This window comes from Anopheles coustani, chromosome 2, assembly GCF_943734705.1.
Source record: "Anopheles coustani chromosome 2, idAnoCousDA_361_x.2, whole genome shotgun sequence".
NCBI classification, from domain to species: Eukaryota; Metazoa; Arthropoda; class Insecta; order Diptera; family Culicidae; genus Anopheles; species Anopheles coustani.
The window spans coordinates 90,052,234-90,068,066 of NC_071289.1; the positions used below are offsets into that span (position 1 = coordinate 90,052,234).

Genomic DNA, 15,833 nt, shown 5'->3' on the forward strand with positions numbered 1-15,833 from the left:
TCGAAAATTAACGAGTTATAAGAAAGTTGACGTTTTACCCGGATTACCGATGCGTTGAAAAGCTAACTATAATTTTTCCGATGGACCCAATTTGGTCGGATTATCTGTCTAGGATTTATGACCAGAAAAAATTACGGTTACTCGACTACTCAAGCAGAGTTTATTTTATAATGTTATGCTTGTTGCCGTACTTATTGTAATCCTCTAGCATATTTATGTTATGGAGGATATGTTGAACAGTTTTTTTAAATAAAAAAAAACAATTCTTACAATGCCAAAATATATCCACCTCAGTTTAATATGTACTCAAAAAACCTCAAACATTAAATATTTAGTTCAAACTTCAGGTATTAATTGTCATTTAAATTTTGTGACCTTTCCGAGTCCTGCTGCCCTGGCTGCTCCAATGGCTCATCTGCTGTTTGTTCCATCTTCTCATCTTCCGTTTCTTCAAAGTGCACCACCGATTGAACCACTTCATTAACTGTTTCCGTTGGAACCGTAGCCGCCGGATTTTCAACATTCGTTGATGCACAAATCGTCTCAGCCGGGGCTTCCTCCTGGTTCGAATCGATCACTTCTTGTACGGGAGTTGGTGGACGTACCATTTCGATCGGTTCATCGGGATGTTTGTGGTGCTTAGCTGCTGCCCGCATTTCTGCGATCCGGCACGGACGAACCGGTGGAAACAGCCGAAACTCGCTGGGTTGCTCCTCGATCTTATAAAGCCGATCGCAGAAGTAGATGCGCTTGATTCGGACATTTGCGTGAACCTGGATGCGCACTGTTTCCACGTAGTTTGTGCCGTACGCACGACGCGTGAAATCGACCAGATTGAGCTGGATTTCATTCCAGTTGGGGCTTAGTGACAGCGGTATCGAGGAACTAAAGATGTCCACCCGGGTTCCACTCTGGAAGTTTGAGAATCGAAACCGCCGGAGTGATTGTCGGTCGTCCAGAACCTATAAAGAAAGAGAGATGCGTTAGCCGGATGAATGGAGCTCTCCGCTGGTCAACTCACCTGCACTTCGAAGGAAAAAAATTTCCTCAGATTTTTCACGTGCATCACCAGGAAGGGTAGCTTGATGGCGAGCGAAGGGCACGGGTTACACGGGGCCACCATGTACGTCGTGGCTACATTCACGCCAACCAACTCGAAGGTAAGTGAGCGAAGATCTTCGTCCGTTAACCGACGGCAGTGTCCGTTTTTCGTGTGTACATCCCAAATGGCGAGCGGTTTGCTGCCACCACTGGTGAACACGCTAACAAACCCATGCTGGAAGGAGTTTCGAAACATTCCTACGACGCGAACTGAAACAAATTAAAATTGACGGCTAAACCTAGATTTAATATCAAGGCAACTAGGATGAAACAGTTGAACAATGTTGTATGCGAATTGAATGGTAAAAAAAAATGCTGCAATTGTAATTCATGGAATTGGATATTCAAAAACTTCTGTATAATCTATAAATCCTTAACACTTACTTACCTAGAGCATATTGTTGGATAATGCTGGAGCTTTAAAAAAACGTATTTGATGATTTTAAATACCAAAAATGATGCAGAAACTGAAATGCAATTTTCCCAAACCAATGCATCGCTAGTAGGCTGACACTTTTAGTGCTAACCCATGTAATCGATAATCGGCCTAAGCCCAAAAGACCTTCGCCATAAAACCAACGAAAACGATGGCACGAAAATGAAAGGAACCGAGCGGTTCCCCACGTTTTCAGTAGCAGCCACACGTCAATCATGCATGTTTTTGGCACAAGTTTCACTCCTGCAAGCGCGGATTTCCCTCGCTGACCTACATTAACCAAACAAACTCTATCGACTCCGACGGTATTTCGTCATCGTTACCATGGGAGCAAGCTGGTTGAAAAGCTTAGCTGTTATTTGATCGTCCCACGGAGCATGGTGAAGTTGAAGAGCTGCAATTGAAATCACTAGTTGGTCAACCATTTTCGGAAAAATAGTAGCTTTCTTGGCTGTTCAAATAATCAGTCGATGTGAGTAAATTGTGGTATTCTTTGTGCCTGTTCTAACCTTATCCTAAATCCGACACCCAATACGGACTGGAGCATGCCGCAGCAGCGCAAACGACGTGGTGAAGCGAAACGAAACTCCGAAAGGAAGAAGCCACCCAAATCGAACAGATCGGACGAAAGCTTGCACCCGAGCTACACGAATTTGCAACCACCGTAGTAAGCATTCTATCTAAACCATTCTCAAGTCGCGATAATTTCATACCATCTTGCGGAAAACATTTGCCCTTACAGTTCGACCGTGTGTCGCCAGCGGTACCACGCAAACAAGTGCATGTACGAAAAGCAGTTCAACCATGAGCTAAAGATGCTCGAGCTGATGCAAAACTCAGCATACGATTCGATGCGTTTTCACAGGTTTGTGTAAATAAAAAATCTCCTTTATCGTGCCCAATAATGTGTACCTTCCCTGCTTTGCAGACATTTCGCCATAACGACACTCTGGCCACCATTGCATACGCGCAAAGAGATAGAATGGGTGCTGGATACTTTTTTTCGACATCCGGAACGTCAAACGCGCCGTTTGCATGAAATTATGAAGGCTCCTGTTCACTGAAAGCAGTTGGTTAAAAAAGTTGTAGTTCATCTTAAATTAACGACAACAACAGTAGCAAGCGTAAAGGCGCCTTAACGGATGACTAAAAAATACAGTAAAAAGAATTAAATACTATTTCCTCTAGCTATGCTTTGTGTTTTAATTTATACTCGAAACCAAGGTTTGGGTGGTGAGTTTCTTTATTACGGTATATTTTTATTTTTAGGATTCCTGTCAAATGTGGTTGAAGATTAAACTGGTTGCAATTTGTTGTCACTAAATTTCTATTGCATTATAATATGTAGCATAATTGTATTTTTTTTTCGTACCATTTATTTGGAGTGCCAGTAAATACGTGTGTCATGTTTTGCTAGTCTGTCTACAATATGTAATTGCTTTTTGTGGCATTTGGCGGTTGTTTGGGAATTTCAATTGTTTTTAGTTTTAAAATGTATTACAGGTTTTCAGAATCGATGGGACTAATTGTTGTTATGGGCAATTGTTTACCCTCGTTCCGTAATGATTACTCACAATTTTGTGAAATACTTTGGTTACAAGCCTTACTATTCATGAGGTGCAACATCTTTTCATTTCGGTGTTGAGTATGGAAGATAGAGTATTGTAGTTTTTTTTTAATTCCAGAAAAAGAACTGAGCAAATAGTTTTGGTTTACTAGGTGGGTTTATAACTTTGGGACTTTTTTTTTACTTTGTCATTTCAAAGTTGATATTTTATCATTTTTTTTATGTAATTCGGTACACTACCGCTACTTATGTTTTGGCTCAATTGTTTTTGCATATATCTTCTTCCCTGTTCCTTTACACAGCATTCGAGCATATGAAATTCAATGTTATATGCATACAATTATCGGTACTCAGACTTGTCACTTTCTTCACTGGATGTGAACCCAACCGGTTTACAACCGCCCTTTAACAGACACAATAATGTCCCCTGCTGAATCAAAGATCAATCTTGCCGACATCTTCGCTGCAGTCCATTTAGTTAAAATAGCCTCAAATAGTGTACACAGGAATCAAACAACTCGAATCGATTCGATTTTGTTAAATATTTCTCTAACTTCGTTTTGACATTCACTTTGTTACGATGAATAACTCCAACCGCCAGACCGTTGGGGCCTCGCATTGTCTTACAACTCTAAGGTGGTTTCCGTTACAATATAACCGTTTTTCGTTATTCCATATAGCTTGTTAACATGTGTAACGCATTCGACAAAGTAACCCTGTCACCTCGAACGGCAATGAGCCCTAAGGTATAGAAACAGGAGTTCAAACAGGAGTAAATTCCATCTTCGATATATTGTTGCTTTCTTACCTAAGTCCATTACTGAATCATTATGGGAAGTGCAGGGAAAACGAACTAAAAACCAATGAAATGTGTTGTATCCCGTTGAACTAACCTGTCACTAATGATAATGAAACAATACTAATATTTTTATATTTCTTAAACGTTTAACGTATCACAAGAAGAGCAGTAAATAAATTTGCGTTCGTCCACGGTTACCCTTTCATTGAGATTATATTGTTTAGAAAAAGCATTTAGAAAAAAGGCCTGGAGTAAAAGTCAGGGATATTTTGATATCAATGCGAGTGTGAATTCCACAAAGAGGAACCGAAACTGAACACAACCGTCCAAGTATACGAGGGATGGATAAGAGTATATTGCAGGGCTAATGATAAGAACGTTGTACCTTTAGGTGTATCACATATGCGATTACATATGGACAACCACACAAACTGAGTATAGAAGTTGAGCAAAGCTTTGAACATAATAGTATAAAGTATATGTAGTAAAGCAAAGCAAAGTAAATAGTAATAAAGTATGTATAGTAGTATGGATGGATGTTGGATGTTTCCAACTAGCTTTAACTAAATGTTTCCTTTCACTGGATCCATCCCTTCGTGTTGCTTTACTTTATCACTTACATAAACAGATAATGTCGTAAAAAAAGTCCAACAAAACGTAATCTAAACACGGATGAACACAAGGATTTACAAAACGGATAGGAATCAACTCTTCGCTAAATCTTCGCTCTAGTACCATTATCGGACAATATGAATTCTTATAGCTTCCCTTCGTTTTTGACCAGCAACAACGGAAATATACACGCGCTACGCCATTCATCGAATGAAAGAGCGAATTCTAGCTAGCAGTGTCGGATTTCACCAGGGCCTTAAATTGAAGCCCCGGCGACGCCAGCAGACGTCGGCACAGGGAACAAGTGTGTCAGGATGGCGAAGTAGTGTACGCACGCGGCAAACACAACAAAAAGATGCCAAATAGCGTGCGCAAACGGAAAGAGTCCGTCCGCCTTGAAGAACACTATACCGACGATGTAAAGGAGGCCACCGAACTTGAGCTCTGACATGCCGGTGAACTCGTGGCCCCAGAGAACGATCACAACCGACGGCCCGAGACCGATCACAACGTAGAAGAACGTCTCCAGGCACTTGTACCGTTCGTGGTACATCTGCAAATGAAGAGTAACGGAGGTCGCATTGGTATTGGTTCTTTTGGACAGACTTTCTTTGAAATCGCTTACCTGCTGATAGATTATACCGAGCACAGCCATCACCCAAACGCACCACTTGACGACGGACACAATCTGCGGGTGGGTCGTGTGGCCGAGACTGAGCCACGGATAGTACGAACCGGCGATAAATATGTAGATCATGGCACGGTCGCACCGGTGCAGGGCATCCTTCAGTGGTCGATTGCGACTGCAGTAGCAAACGCAGTGGAAGCACGTCGAAACGAAGAACAGCATCGTCAGGGCGACTCCGTAGATGATGGCGGCGAGGGTTTGGGCCGGTGTGTAGCTGCGCCAGTAGAGATTGGACCCACCGTATATCGCCGGTAGTATCCAAAACCCGTGCGTTAATACGTTGGCGATATGTTCCACCTGGAAAACACAATATTTTATTTCTGTTTTTTTAGATTTCCGTCTGTCCTAAAATAGCTTCACGAAGGATCTCCTATCATGGGTCCGATTTTCTCTACTTATCAACATTTGTTTACGCTCCGCGGTGATAAAGAGTAAATTACCTGGGTCGGAATGTAGGCACAGCCGGGTGCGGCACGAGGGTTCTTCAGCTTAACCGACTTCAACTGTTCCCACGGTAGCGTCCTTAGATCGTGCCTCAGCTTGATCCAAAACTCCAGCACACCGAACATGTCCGCCTTCGGACCGCCAGGGGAATGCGGGCTACCATCGTCGGTCGTTTGGCCCGCCATCATTGGGCCACAATCATAACCGCAAAGTTTAAATTCGGCGCCCGCGGTATGATGTGTGGGTGAGGGCGGTTGTCGGGGTTGATGGTGCTGGCAGGATTTGGTCGGTGAGTATTGCTTGGCCGATGGTGTTGCCATGGTCGTCGTCGACGTCCCCGTTCCATTCATGGTGCTGTACTTTGCCGTACCTTTGTCGGCGAACGGATCGTTGCAGATCGAGGCCCCCGCGCGGGATATGAGTCCATCTTGCATTTTGTCGTGCCCGTTTCTGTTCCGCTTGTCGGTGCACGATCTAAAACAAGATATTTGAATAATGAAATACATTCACGCTGAGGTTTTATAACGCATCGTACGCCTCATTGCTGCCACGTGAATAAAATTTAAACAACAACAAAAAAGTAAGAGTCAGTTCAACAACCGTTTAAAATGTTTGTAAACGCTGGGGGGGGGGGGGGGGGGGGGGGGGGGGTGGGGGCTTGTGTTGATTCAGAAATAGTAACATCGTAGTGTGCGGCTGAATTTAGCAAAGCTTCTAAGCAAGCCGCTTGGTGATGCGAACCTAAATTAGCCAACAGACATCGGCATAGGAACGGTGCGAAAAAGAACTAAACAGCGAGTCGAAAAGCGATTTCCGTTCTCTCGGGAAGATAGGAGAGGTTTCTGTGTGTAGTGTTATGACGCGAAAGGCAAAGGTCAAGATAAGCAAGTCTCGATCGCATGGTGGAACTCGCTTTAAACACATGGCGTGCACGAGACGCTCTTCGATTTCCGCGCCGTTCCCACAAAGCGTGATAAACAACTCGCGTTTGTTTACAAACAAAAAATAAAATGCCCGATACGGCGAGCGTGTTCCGCCTGATGATAGGCGATGCTACAGTTCCTCCACAAAGTGTTCGTGCTAGCCTACTTTGTACATTAGACCCAAACTCTGCACGCACGTACAAATGCTTTTGAGATTAACTGTGAGTTCGTTGGTTCGATCTCAAATAAATCTCTGCTTTAGCGGCATTTGTACAGCGAAGCTGATATGTTATCTGGCATCCTTCCGTCCCGAGCCAGGCGTTACACAAGCACACAAAAATTTAGCTTGAGCCGGATCTACCTTCCTTGGCAGTGGAAAGCGTGGCCGGGTGGTGCGGACACGCAAAAATTTATGAACTTCAAGTGACCCGTAACGATGCTCAACACTCGAACCGCGTCACTTCGCGTACTGATTAACAGCAGATGACGCACAGAATCCGGCTTCAGGGCATCCTTAATGTAATTACAAACTCATTAACGTACATTGCGAGACAAAAAAAACACCTCTAAGCTAACAAAAACCTACGCATATTAGATGTTCACAAAACCGGCTCCGAATGTAAGGGAAGTTATGAATAAAAACTTATTTAAAATAGGGAGCCATTTTAAAAGGAATTATTGTTTCTTTTTTCTAATGTGTCCTGTGCAGTGTTTTTTCGTACATTTGACTGAAGCCAAAATTAAAGGTCAACTTATTTCTAGCCTCGTTGCAACACATTTCGCTGAGTTGACATTCAAATCTAATTAGGCCAATTACCGGCCGTCTTGTACTTTGAGGCATTTTCGCATATCTTCCGTTGGTGACACAACAAAAAAACGATAAAACCAAACCTTCTAGAGATGTTTCAAAACCTTTAACTGCTGCCGTTATTTGCGCCCCTGCAATATTTTATCCTTTTTCTGCTAGCTAGAAGTGATCCAACCGGTTTAAATGTACCCAACGCACATCTTCGTGCGGTGTTTATTTTTAGGCCAACGTTTCCGATAAAGCAATCTTTCCCAACTACCAGCTTTTTCTCTCGCACGTGATTGTGAGCAAAAAAAAGTAAAAACATCTCCAACAGATGGTGCGAAAAAGATTCTTTAGCACCGGAGCAGCAAAGCATAAGTAGGCCTTCTCACCAGCTTAAACACATGGTCTAGTTACCCATGATGGTGCCGACAACGAACAACGGAAGGTTGACTCATTTAAAAATACCTTTACCTCCTTCACACGTGGCCGGACTAGCGCGGGGGCGACGATAATGAAGGGTTAGGCATGTTTGTTGCTTCACAAATCGGACTAAAATGTTGCCACCAGGATATGTTTGCGAAATTTATCCCCTGCCAACCAAGTGTAAGCAAATCCAATCAATCAATTCGGCGCTTTCCGTTCGTCCGTCAAGGCGGTTACGAATAAAGGGAAAACAAGAATTCTTCTTGGCTCCACATTGTCTTCGTATAAACACGGCGGGTTCGGAAATCGGTGGTCGTCTAGATAAAAATAGCGTTACGACGCGAGTTTGGAAATGGGATTATCGCACGGAACAGCCGGTCCGGCACGATAGTGTGCGACAGGTGGCAAACAGGACATACGTGCCGTGAAACCGTTGATAACGGACGATCAGTTTCATTTTAATGGTAATAGTAGAATTTTTCCTTAGATTCAGATATTGATAACATTCATAATCGTGTCCAATTTAAGCTATTCTTCGGTTCGTGATACACAGGGAATTGGTTCCGCCGTGTAAAAAACGACCTTGTTGAATTCATAAACTGTTAAAGTTGTTCAAAGCGACTAAATTTCTTTGTCAGGCCAAGTTTTTCCGTTATCAACTGTTCCTATTGAGATATTCTTAAGCATCCTGCGTTTTGCATGCTCAAGCAGCAGGTCCTTTCTAGGGGCATCTGTCAGAAGTCCACATGTCAACAAAAACAAAACAAACTTCCTGCCAGCAGCTGCTTAATCCTTCTAGAGCGATGATGGTTCCATTGGTCTTGGTCCCATTTCCGAGCACCACAGCGCTGCATCTGCCGTTGCGTACTGCATTTCCCTAGGAAAATATGGTTGCTTGCAGCATTCTTCATCGATTTTTCAGAAAAGCAGTCGAAGGTAGGCAACTGTAAACAGCTTTTAGGTCAACTTTTCATTGCGGAATTCCTCTGCGTAACTGTGCATATTCCGGCGGTGATGAACAGTGAACTTCCCGGTCGGTGGAGAGGTAAGGCCATCCCTCCTTGAGCCAATTATTCAATTACCCTTAGTGTAAGGGGCTGTTTTTTTTCCTTGGTATCGTCCGCCAATCATCCAAAATGTTACCATTTGATTTTCGGGTGCATATTCTTTGCAACATTGTTGCGTTAGCACAGTTATCGAAACGTATGAGTAATGAGGTCGACCAAGCATAATCAACTGAACGGTAACAACATTACAGCATTGCCAACCAGGCCTGCGGGCAGAGAAAAAACACGAACTTCGCGAAACACTATGTACGGCGCGGCATTAGACTCCCTTTCTGAGCACGCTGCCGTGCTACCTCCGAACCTTGCAACAACGTTTTTGTCTATCGTATGTTGTTAAGCAATAGTAGAACAGGTTCATTCAACATCACAACTCTGTACACCTGATTTTCCTAAGCGGAGGGGGGCTCATTGACCCGCTGGCCCATGGGTGAGAACAATTATAAACACACAGAACACCGTCTGCAAGACGTGGGACAATCTCACGAGACTTTGCATTCCACCTCTCGAAGAGTCACACACCAAACTAAAGTAGAATGAACTTTTCTACAATATTGCAAAGAACTGAAACTGGGCACCGGTTTGTTGGAGGAAAAGAATAAACTATGCTGCGAGGGATGGAGCACAAACTTGCCTTGCAAGCACCGCGTTCACAAAACAGCAACCTACTACCGACCACGCCGAATGCTCGTGATGAACTGTTTTGAAGTTTTCGACAGTTTTCTGTTTAACCTCCGCGAGCGATGGTGTGTGTGTACCGCACATGAAATACTAGCTGAAATAGCTAATTTGTTAATAACTTTATTTTGCCTTGGACAATTTTATCAATAGACCCCTTAAATTAAAGGTCTTTTGAAGGCAAACAATTCTACACAACAAAGATCCTTCCTCAATTCATAGCTTTTGAAATAAATATTTGAATGGGACGTTGGTACAGAAACCTTGGTTGGTATTCCTGCAGAAATAACAAATTTTGTAATAACTTTATGATCGCTGAACCGATTTGAGCATGTGACCCGTCAAATGAAAAGTCTTTTCAATAAACACAACTTTGTGTAACAAACGATCTTTCCGTCTTTTCTAGTTTTTATCGAAATTAATTGTGTTGAAGCAACAGAACAGAAAAGGAACAAGGTAGATAAACCTCGATTACTAAAAGGCAAAAATTTGCCAATTTATTAACAACGAATGATCATTTCAACCGATTTTCGCAATTGACCCCTTAAATGAAAGGTCTTTTCAAGACATGCAACTTTGTTGAACGTAAATTTCACCATCGTTTCTTGTTTTTGATAAAAAAAACCAGGTGGGAACGAGTTCGCCCTTTGGGCGAAAAAGTAAAACAACCTTGATTTGCAACTTGTATACAACTGCACTTGCAAGAATTCAAACTGGATTGGGTGGGCATTAATTCCATTCAACTTTCTCATGTTCTCACATAGTATTCAACCCAGATTGAAGCGGCGAACGAAGTGGTATAACCATTCGGAGAGCGAATAAAACGCGCACTATTTCTTCGAAACGGCCATTCCGAATTTTATGCAGTGTTTCGTTTCAGAACGTGCTTGTATCATTGTATTTCGTTGAGGACTAACTACTGTTAGCAAAGCTTATAAAATGGCATCGAAGGCGTCAGGATCGGGAAGTAAAAATAATGAACAACGCTACAGAGAAGAGACACCAAGTGACGAATGGTCTGCCGACGATTCCAGCAGTGACTTGGAGGATGAAAGATATGTTCCCGAAGGAGATGACCTTAACGAATGCCTTCGTAATTTAGCTACTAAATCCAAGATGGCTCCAAAGGCTTTAGATATGCTATTGGTAATCCTTCGCCGGGCCGCTCCAGAGGGGACCGAATTACCGAATACTGCCAGAGAATTACTATTTCCAAACGGAAAATCGAAGAAAACGAAATCAATTTCATCTCCGGTGACAAGCGACCAATCCACATCGGATTCCGAATAATCGACGGTTCGAACTCCATAAAAGCACATAATCCATCTGCGTAGATTTCGAAGAAAAAAGACATGCAAGCTAAATCGATACATCGGATTGCGAAGTAGAACGTGTTGAAGGAATTTAGAAAAACTCGGTGAAAAATTAGTGCTTGATAAAAGAGACTGAATGTTCCTTGTAAATTGATAACATTCTCAAAGAATAAAAAGCTTCACAACATACAGTTCCTTCGTTTTATTGATTCTTCAGCCATCGTACATTATAGAGGTCCGTCATCGCTACATTTCCGTGGATGATGGTCGATTATTATGCGCACAAATCACATTCAGCTTAAATAATGCCCTCCGCCGACGTTGCTCGTCTACTCGTTTCGAGTACTCGTTCTACGTTTTGCCTGAACTCTCCTTTTTTCCTCTAGGTCCGAATCTTCCCACAACCTTCCCAAACCAAAGCAAATACGTCGGAACCCATTCTCAGAAATTCGCATGCACAAAACATTCTGCCGACTGATCGGCTCTGTGCATTATGCATCGTGCATTTGTGTGAACGTGTGCATGAAACAATAAATTGCCCTACAGCACTACTGCTTCCTGCTACGTTCAACAGTAGACTGTGCTTCACGGCCTTCTTGAATCCAGAGAATCATTTCCTGATGTTGCACTTGTTGTAAGCCGCCACGTGTCCCGTTCACCACACCCTAGTTCGCTGGTAAATATATAAATATGCGTGTAGTGTTCTTCCATATAGTATTGAGGATATTATCAAACATTATCGTCATTATCATCTGCATTGTTTGAGGTTTCCTACAAAAGTTCAGCTCTCCACTGGATGATCGTCATCCTCGACGGGGTTGTCCACATCGTCGGCGATTCCTTCCTCTTGAACAGTTTTTATAAGAATATACATTATTTGTTTCCCCATTACATAGTAGACCAAGGGTTTTCGTTAGTATATTTTGATTTGTTTTCTTTTCACCCGCTCCCTTACCATCCTTGATGACACTTTACATTCCACTGTTTTTTTTTTATTATTTTTAAATATCTATATCCTTCCACTTAGGCATGCTGCTGTATTCTTGATCCCTTTTCCTTCCGCCTATATTCGTAAGAAATTGGGTTTGTGTGTGTGTGTGTATATGTGCAGAAAGGGATTCATTTTGTTCGGTAACATAGTACACTCCTTAAATGGGGATTAAGATTAGTCTTGTATAATACGCTAGCTGCTTAGTAAAGTTGTTGCAAAAAAGCAATAAAAAGGATATGCCACAGGTCGCCTATCAGGATGTCTTCCTTTGGCCAGCCCACTTTGACGAAAACTTTGTGTATAGATAAAACATTATCAAAACGTACCGTTTTTCAAACTAAGCCTTCCCCTCCCCACTTCCCTCTTCTATGAGAAAGGCAAGCAAAAGCAAAAGCTTTTCTCTCTTGATGTCGAACAGAGATTTTCCCAATGGCACTAGAAACTGTTTCAAATGCTTGTGCAATAGAATACATCTTATCAAAGCGTAGGCAAAGGTGCCTTAAAGTGGCGAAGTTTTTTTTTTTTAATTTAAAAGGACACAACAATGTCCTTGCTGAACCGATTGTACGTCATTCGTGCAGTCGTGGTTTTTGGCGAAGCTTGATATGTTGAGAGGTTTGAAAAAATTACCCAATGCTTTACCAGTCTCGCGTGCGAGTCATCATCCTTGGGGTTCCATAAATACACCCCGTTCGAATATGTTTGTTGCAATAGGATCTAAAAGGAGAAGCCTTCCCTTTTTTCTAATGGTCTTTAGAGTATCCTACCAGTCTCAAGCTTGGTTTTACTCTGCACTATCTGCAGCAGTAGCTATCAATTTGAAATCTATAAACGCTAGAAGTGATAAAAAACATTCTAGTGCATTTCAATGGTTGTATTACATTTGTTGTGTTTGTATTTGAAACCTCTAAGGAGAAAAAGTGTTATTCCTCGTTTTAGGAAAACTGTACACGCAATTAGAAACACATCCATTAAAACTGCCTCTGTAACTACCCCTCCACAACTTGGGTCTTTACACCCACTGGAATGTTGAATGGCAGTGAGTTTACAAATTACTCGGAGAATTATAATTTTATTTAAAAAAAAGGCGCATCCCGTTCTCAATGCTATCTTCCTGAAGAGTTATAACGGGCTGCACCGGCCACATCCCATTTGCCTCGTTTTCGGTGGATTCAAGATGAACAAACATCTCAATCGTAGATAAAATCCTCTGCATACTAAGTGGTTCTAGCAACTACCAGATGGAATTCGAATTCGCCACGGAATAGCATTCAGTGCGGAGCTCAAGAAACTTGTTTCTTTGAACCTTTACCTAGCCTAGCCGCTTGTTACTTCGTACGATTTTCAAATGAAAAATAAACTTGTTCGAAAAGCTAGATTGTATATGGTTTATAATAATCATATGGTTTCTGATTGATTTCTTTTCAATACGGATTACAGTCACTGGCGCTACGCTGCAGTGGTATTTACGGTACAATGTTACAATTTAATGTTTCTTAACTACGTTCACCTGCTGTGAGCAGATAATTTAGGCTTTAACACATCAATAAATTGTCGACCGACCAACCCAGTAATAAAGCTGTACTTTAGCGGCCTCTAACAAACAAGCCTTACGCAGGCAGCACTAGCTACATCTCTAGATACCTTTTCTGGTGTCCGATGCCCGGTGCTGTATTGTTATTTGTAGCTCACTAACCACCACTTCGTGGCGCTAATGATTCTGCTGAAGCTCAAAAGAAAACAGTGCCAACAGAGCCCATCGTTGGGCTAACGAAAAATGTAAAAGAAGCGTTCACCTGCTCCTGCGAGAGCCTATTTGGGTAGTCATGTTATACGCAACTGTTGGAGCTATAAGAAGGAGAAAGTTTCTGAGGGTTTCGTCCTAGGGGTATCGTTGAAATTAACTACCGAATGGGTGATAGGGAAAATCAGGGTAAAGAAACTATATTCGGAATAAAACAAAAAACTAATAATAAAAACGAAAATAAAACACACACGGCACTAGTTGTTAGCTTTACAATAATTATCCATTTATCATCCCTTTCGCGCAAACCATGACGGAGGGGGGTGAGTTTATGATGTAAAAATAATTATTTCCTCTCTTCATTAATTTATACAAATCGATAAGGGACGCCCTACACAACACTATCAGTACGTTTGACACGCGTCATCCGTGTTTTAACACACTTTGCCATAAACAACAACCCCGGTGTTCGCGCGTCCCATATTTAACCTATCAAATTATAAACGAATCGTGAAATGAAAAATTTTGAACAAAATGGAATAATCTAACATTACATATTCTTTTTTTGGACAATTTTGGATACTTTGCGCTCGTTTGCTTTTGCACGCTTCCTCTCCCGTGTGTCTTAACACGGATACCGCCGTTCGCTTTCTACAGTAATTAATGTTATAAAAAGAAACGCGCGTCCGTTCGTAAACAGTTTGTGAATCCACTCGGCGTATATGTTTGCTTAGGCATGAACATACAACACTACAACTCTATTGCCGTTCGACTTTGAACTGGAACAGCCGGCCACGATGTTGTTATACTAGGTTCCACACGTCATTTCCCTAAAACTTTCATCATATCGACAACACAGTATGGGTTTGCGGAAACAAAAAGAAAACATATATATGAAATATTACAATTAGCATTAAATATTACATAAAAAATGACACATATTAAAAAAGGGAAGAAATATCCAATTGATTGTTTTATCCTATTTTGCGCGTTTTTGTGGGTGCATGCCTTTTCCGCTTGGGGGTATAAATCGGGAGATATTTCAAACAGATAGAGTAGAGACCCCCGGCAATCATCTCGAAAGATCTACTACATATTTGTGTTCCATGAACTCGTAGCTTTTGGACTAATGAGGGCCGTGCATGTGGTGGACAGTGGGATCTTCGATCGACACTCCCCTTTACCGCGTACACTGCGTTTCGTTGAAATCTTATTTGTTTCGCTTAACTTGAACATAATGAAACTTTGGAGCGAAGCAAAACCGGAAAGGATGGCGCGTGAGATCAAATTCTGCCCTGCAACGAAATGTGTCTCTACACGGAGGCATATAACGGTCGATGTGTTCTGTGTCGATCTGGTATCAATATGTTGGTGGCCAGGTATGCCCCCCTTATTTGACACTCACTTTGCGCGCGGTTCCTTCTCTTCTGTTGTCTGTGTTCAGGATGTCGACAGAGACAGTTGGACTTATTGAATTCTTCCCTGTCCTTGCCTCAGAATATTCCTTCCGTATCCGCTAGGTGCTATGTATATATATTTATATATGTATATGCTTTGAGGCAACGAAAGTAAACATACAAGCTCCGACGACGAATGAAAACTGCTAAATATCTTATTTCTCCTCTTTCTTTGTGGCGCGCATTCGACGTCCCTGTTGTCACTAGTGTAGTGCCTTTCGTATGTTGATTATGTTCTGTTATATGTTCTCGTTCTACTATGCTTCCACTGTAATTTTGCTGTTTACATGCTTGTGTTATCTTCTTCTCCTGCCTAGCATACGTAACGACAGATAGCAGAGTAATGAGAGGCGATAGTTGCGATAGGCGTTGCGTATGATAGTGTATGCTCGTGGTTTGTGGTCCTCTAAGAAGGATTCAGCCCCCGTGTAACATGTAGTACAAGAATTTTGATGAAGATTTGCTGCAGCGATGCAATAAAATATTTCTAAATCATTCCTCTCTATCGCGTGGCTCCATGCTGGATATTACGCCACCGTATATGCCGCGTCGGTACGATGGGACTGGGGAGAGAGGGTTGGTATGGTGTGTGATGGAAGTAAAAGTAGTAAAATAGTTCACTGATGTTTTGTGGGGAAGGTGGAGTGTTTGATGTTTGTTGTGCTTGGCTGCGCGTGCTAGTGTGAAGTTTAACCGTCACTAGCTGTTCAACTCGATTCCTTTTTTTCTGTAAATGAAAAACAATTTTTTTAGAAAATAATACATTTCAACAGTGATAAGTTTGCAAAGCTGTGCGTTTC

The 15,833-nt window shown here is 42.1% G+C and overlaps 3 protein-coding genes across 3 annotated transcripts in view; all 3 read right to left on the bottom strand.

The window, feature by feature from the left end:
• Positions 1 to 350: 350 nt before the first annotated feature.
• Positions 351 to 1,297, bottom strand: LOC131265292 (cilia- and flagella-associated protein 20-like). Its single transcript, XM_058267552.1, has 2 exons — positions 1,022 to 1,297; positions 351 to 962 (listed from the first exon to the last, which is right to left on the bottom strand). Exons 1-2 carry the CDS (start codon positions 1,295 to 1,297, stop codon positions 351 to 353), a joined length of 888 nt encoding a protein of 295 aa, XP_058123535.1.
• A 1,944-nt stretch (positions 1,298 to 3,241) lies between these two features.
• On the bottom strand, positions 3,242 to 9,425 carry LOC131267728 (monocyte to macrophage differentiation factor). Its single transcript, XM_058270670.1, has 4 exons — positions 9,373 to 9,425; positions 5,644 to 6,121; positions 5,141 to 5,500; positions 3,242 to 5,068 (listed from the first exon to the last, which is right to left on the bottom strand). Exons 2-4 carry the CDS (start codon positions 6,079 to 6,081, stop codon positions 4,772 to 4,774), a joined length of 1,095 nt encoding a protein of 364 aa, XP_058126653.1. The 5' UTR covers positions 6,082 to 6,121; positions 9,373 to 9,425; the 3' UTR covers positions 3,242 to 4,771.
• A 4,691-nt stretch (positions 9,426 to 14,116) lies between these two features.
• The window catches only part of LOC131263332 (synaptic vesicle membrane protein VAT-1 homolog-like), a 55,963-nt gene continuing 54,246 nt past the window's right edge, over positions 14,117 to 15,833 (bottom strand). Inside the window, exon 8 of the mRNA XM_058265515.1 lies at positions 14,117 to 15,760. Coding sequence (XP_058121498.1) covers positions 15,741 to 15,760 — 20 coding nt within the window. The 3' untranslated portion in view covers positions 14,117 to 15,740. The remainder of the gene's footprint in view (positions 15,761 to 15,833) is intronic.

Coding starts and splice junctions, on each gene's coding strand:
- LOC131265292 (XM_058267552.1), bottom strand. CDS start 1,297: ATGTTTCGAAACTCCTTCCAGCATGGGTTTGTTAGCGTGTTCACCAGT. Junction 963..1,021: donor TTTTTTCCTTCGAAGTGCAG/GTGAGTTGACCA, acceptor CTTTCTTTATAG/GTTCTGGACGACCGACAATC.
- LOC131267728 (XM_058270670.1), bottom strand. CDS start 6,081: ATGCAAGATGGACTCATATCCCGCGCGGGGGCCTCGATCTGCAACGAT. Junction 5,501..5,643: donor GTGCCTACATTCCGACCCAG/GTAATTTACTCT, acceptor TGTGTTTTCCAG/GTGGAACATATCGCCAACGT. Junction 5,069..5,140: donor TCGGTATAATCTATCAGCAG/GTAAGCGATTTC, acceptor CTTCATTTGCAG/ATGTACCACGAACGGTACAA.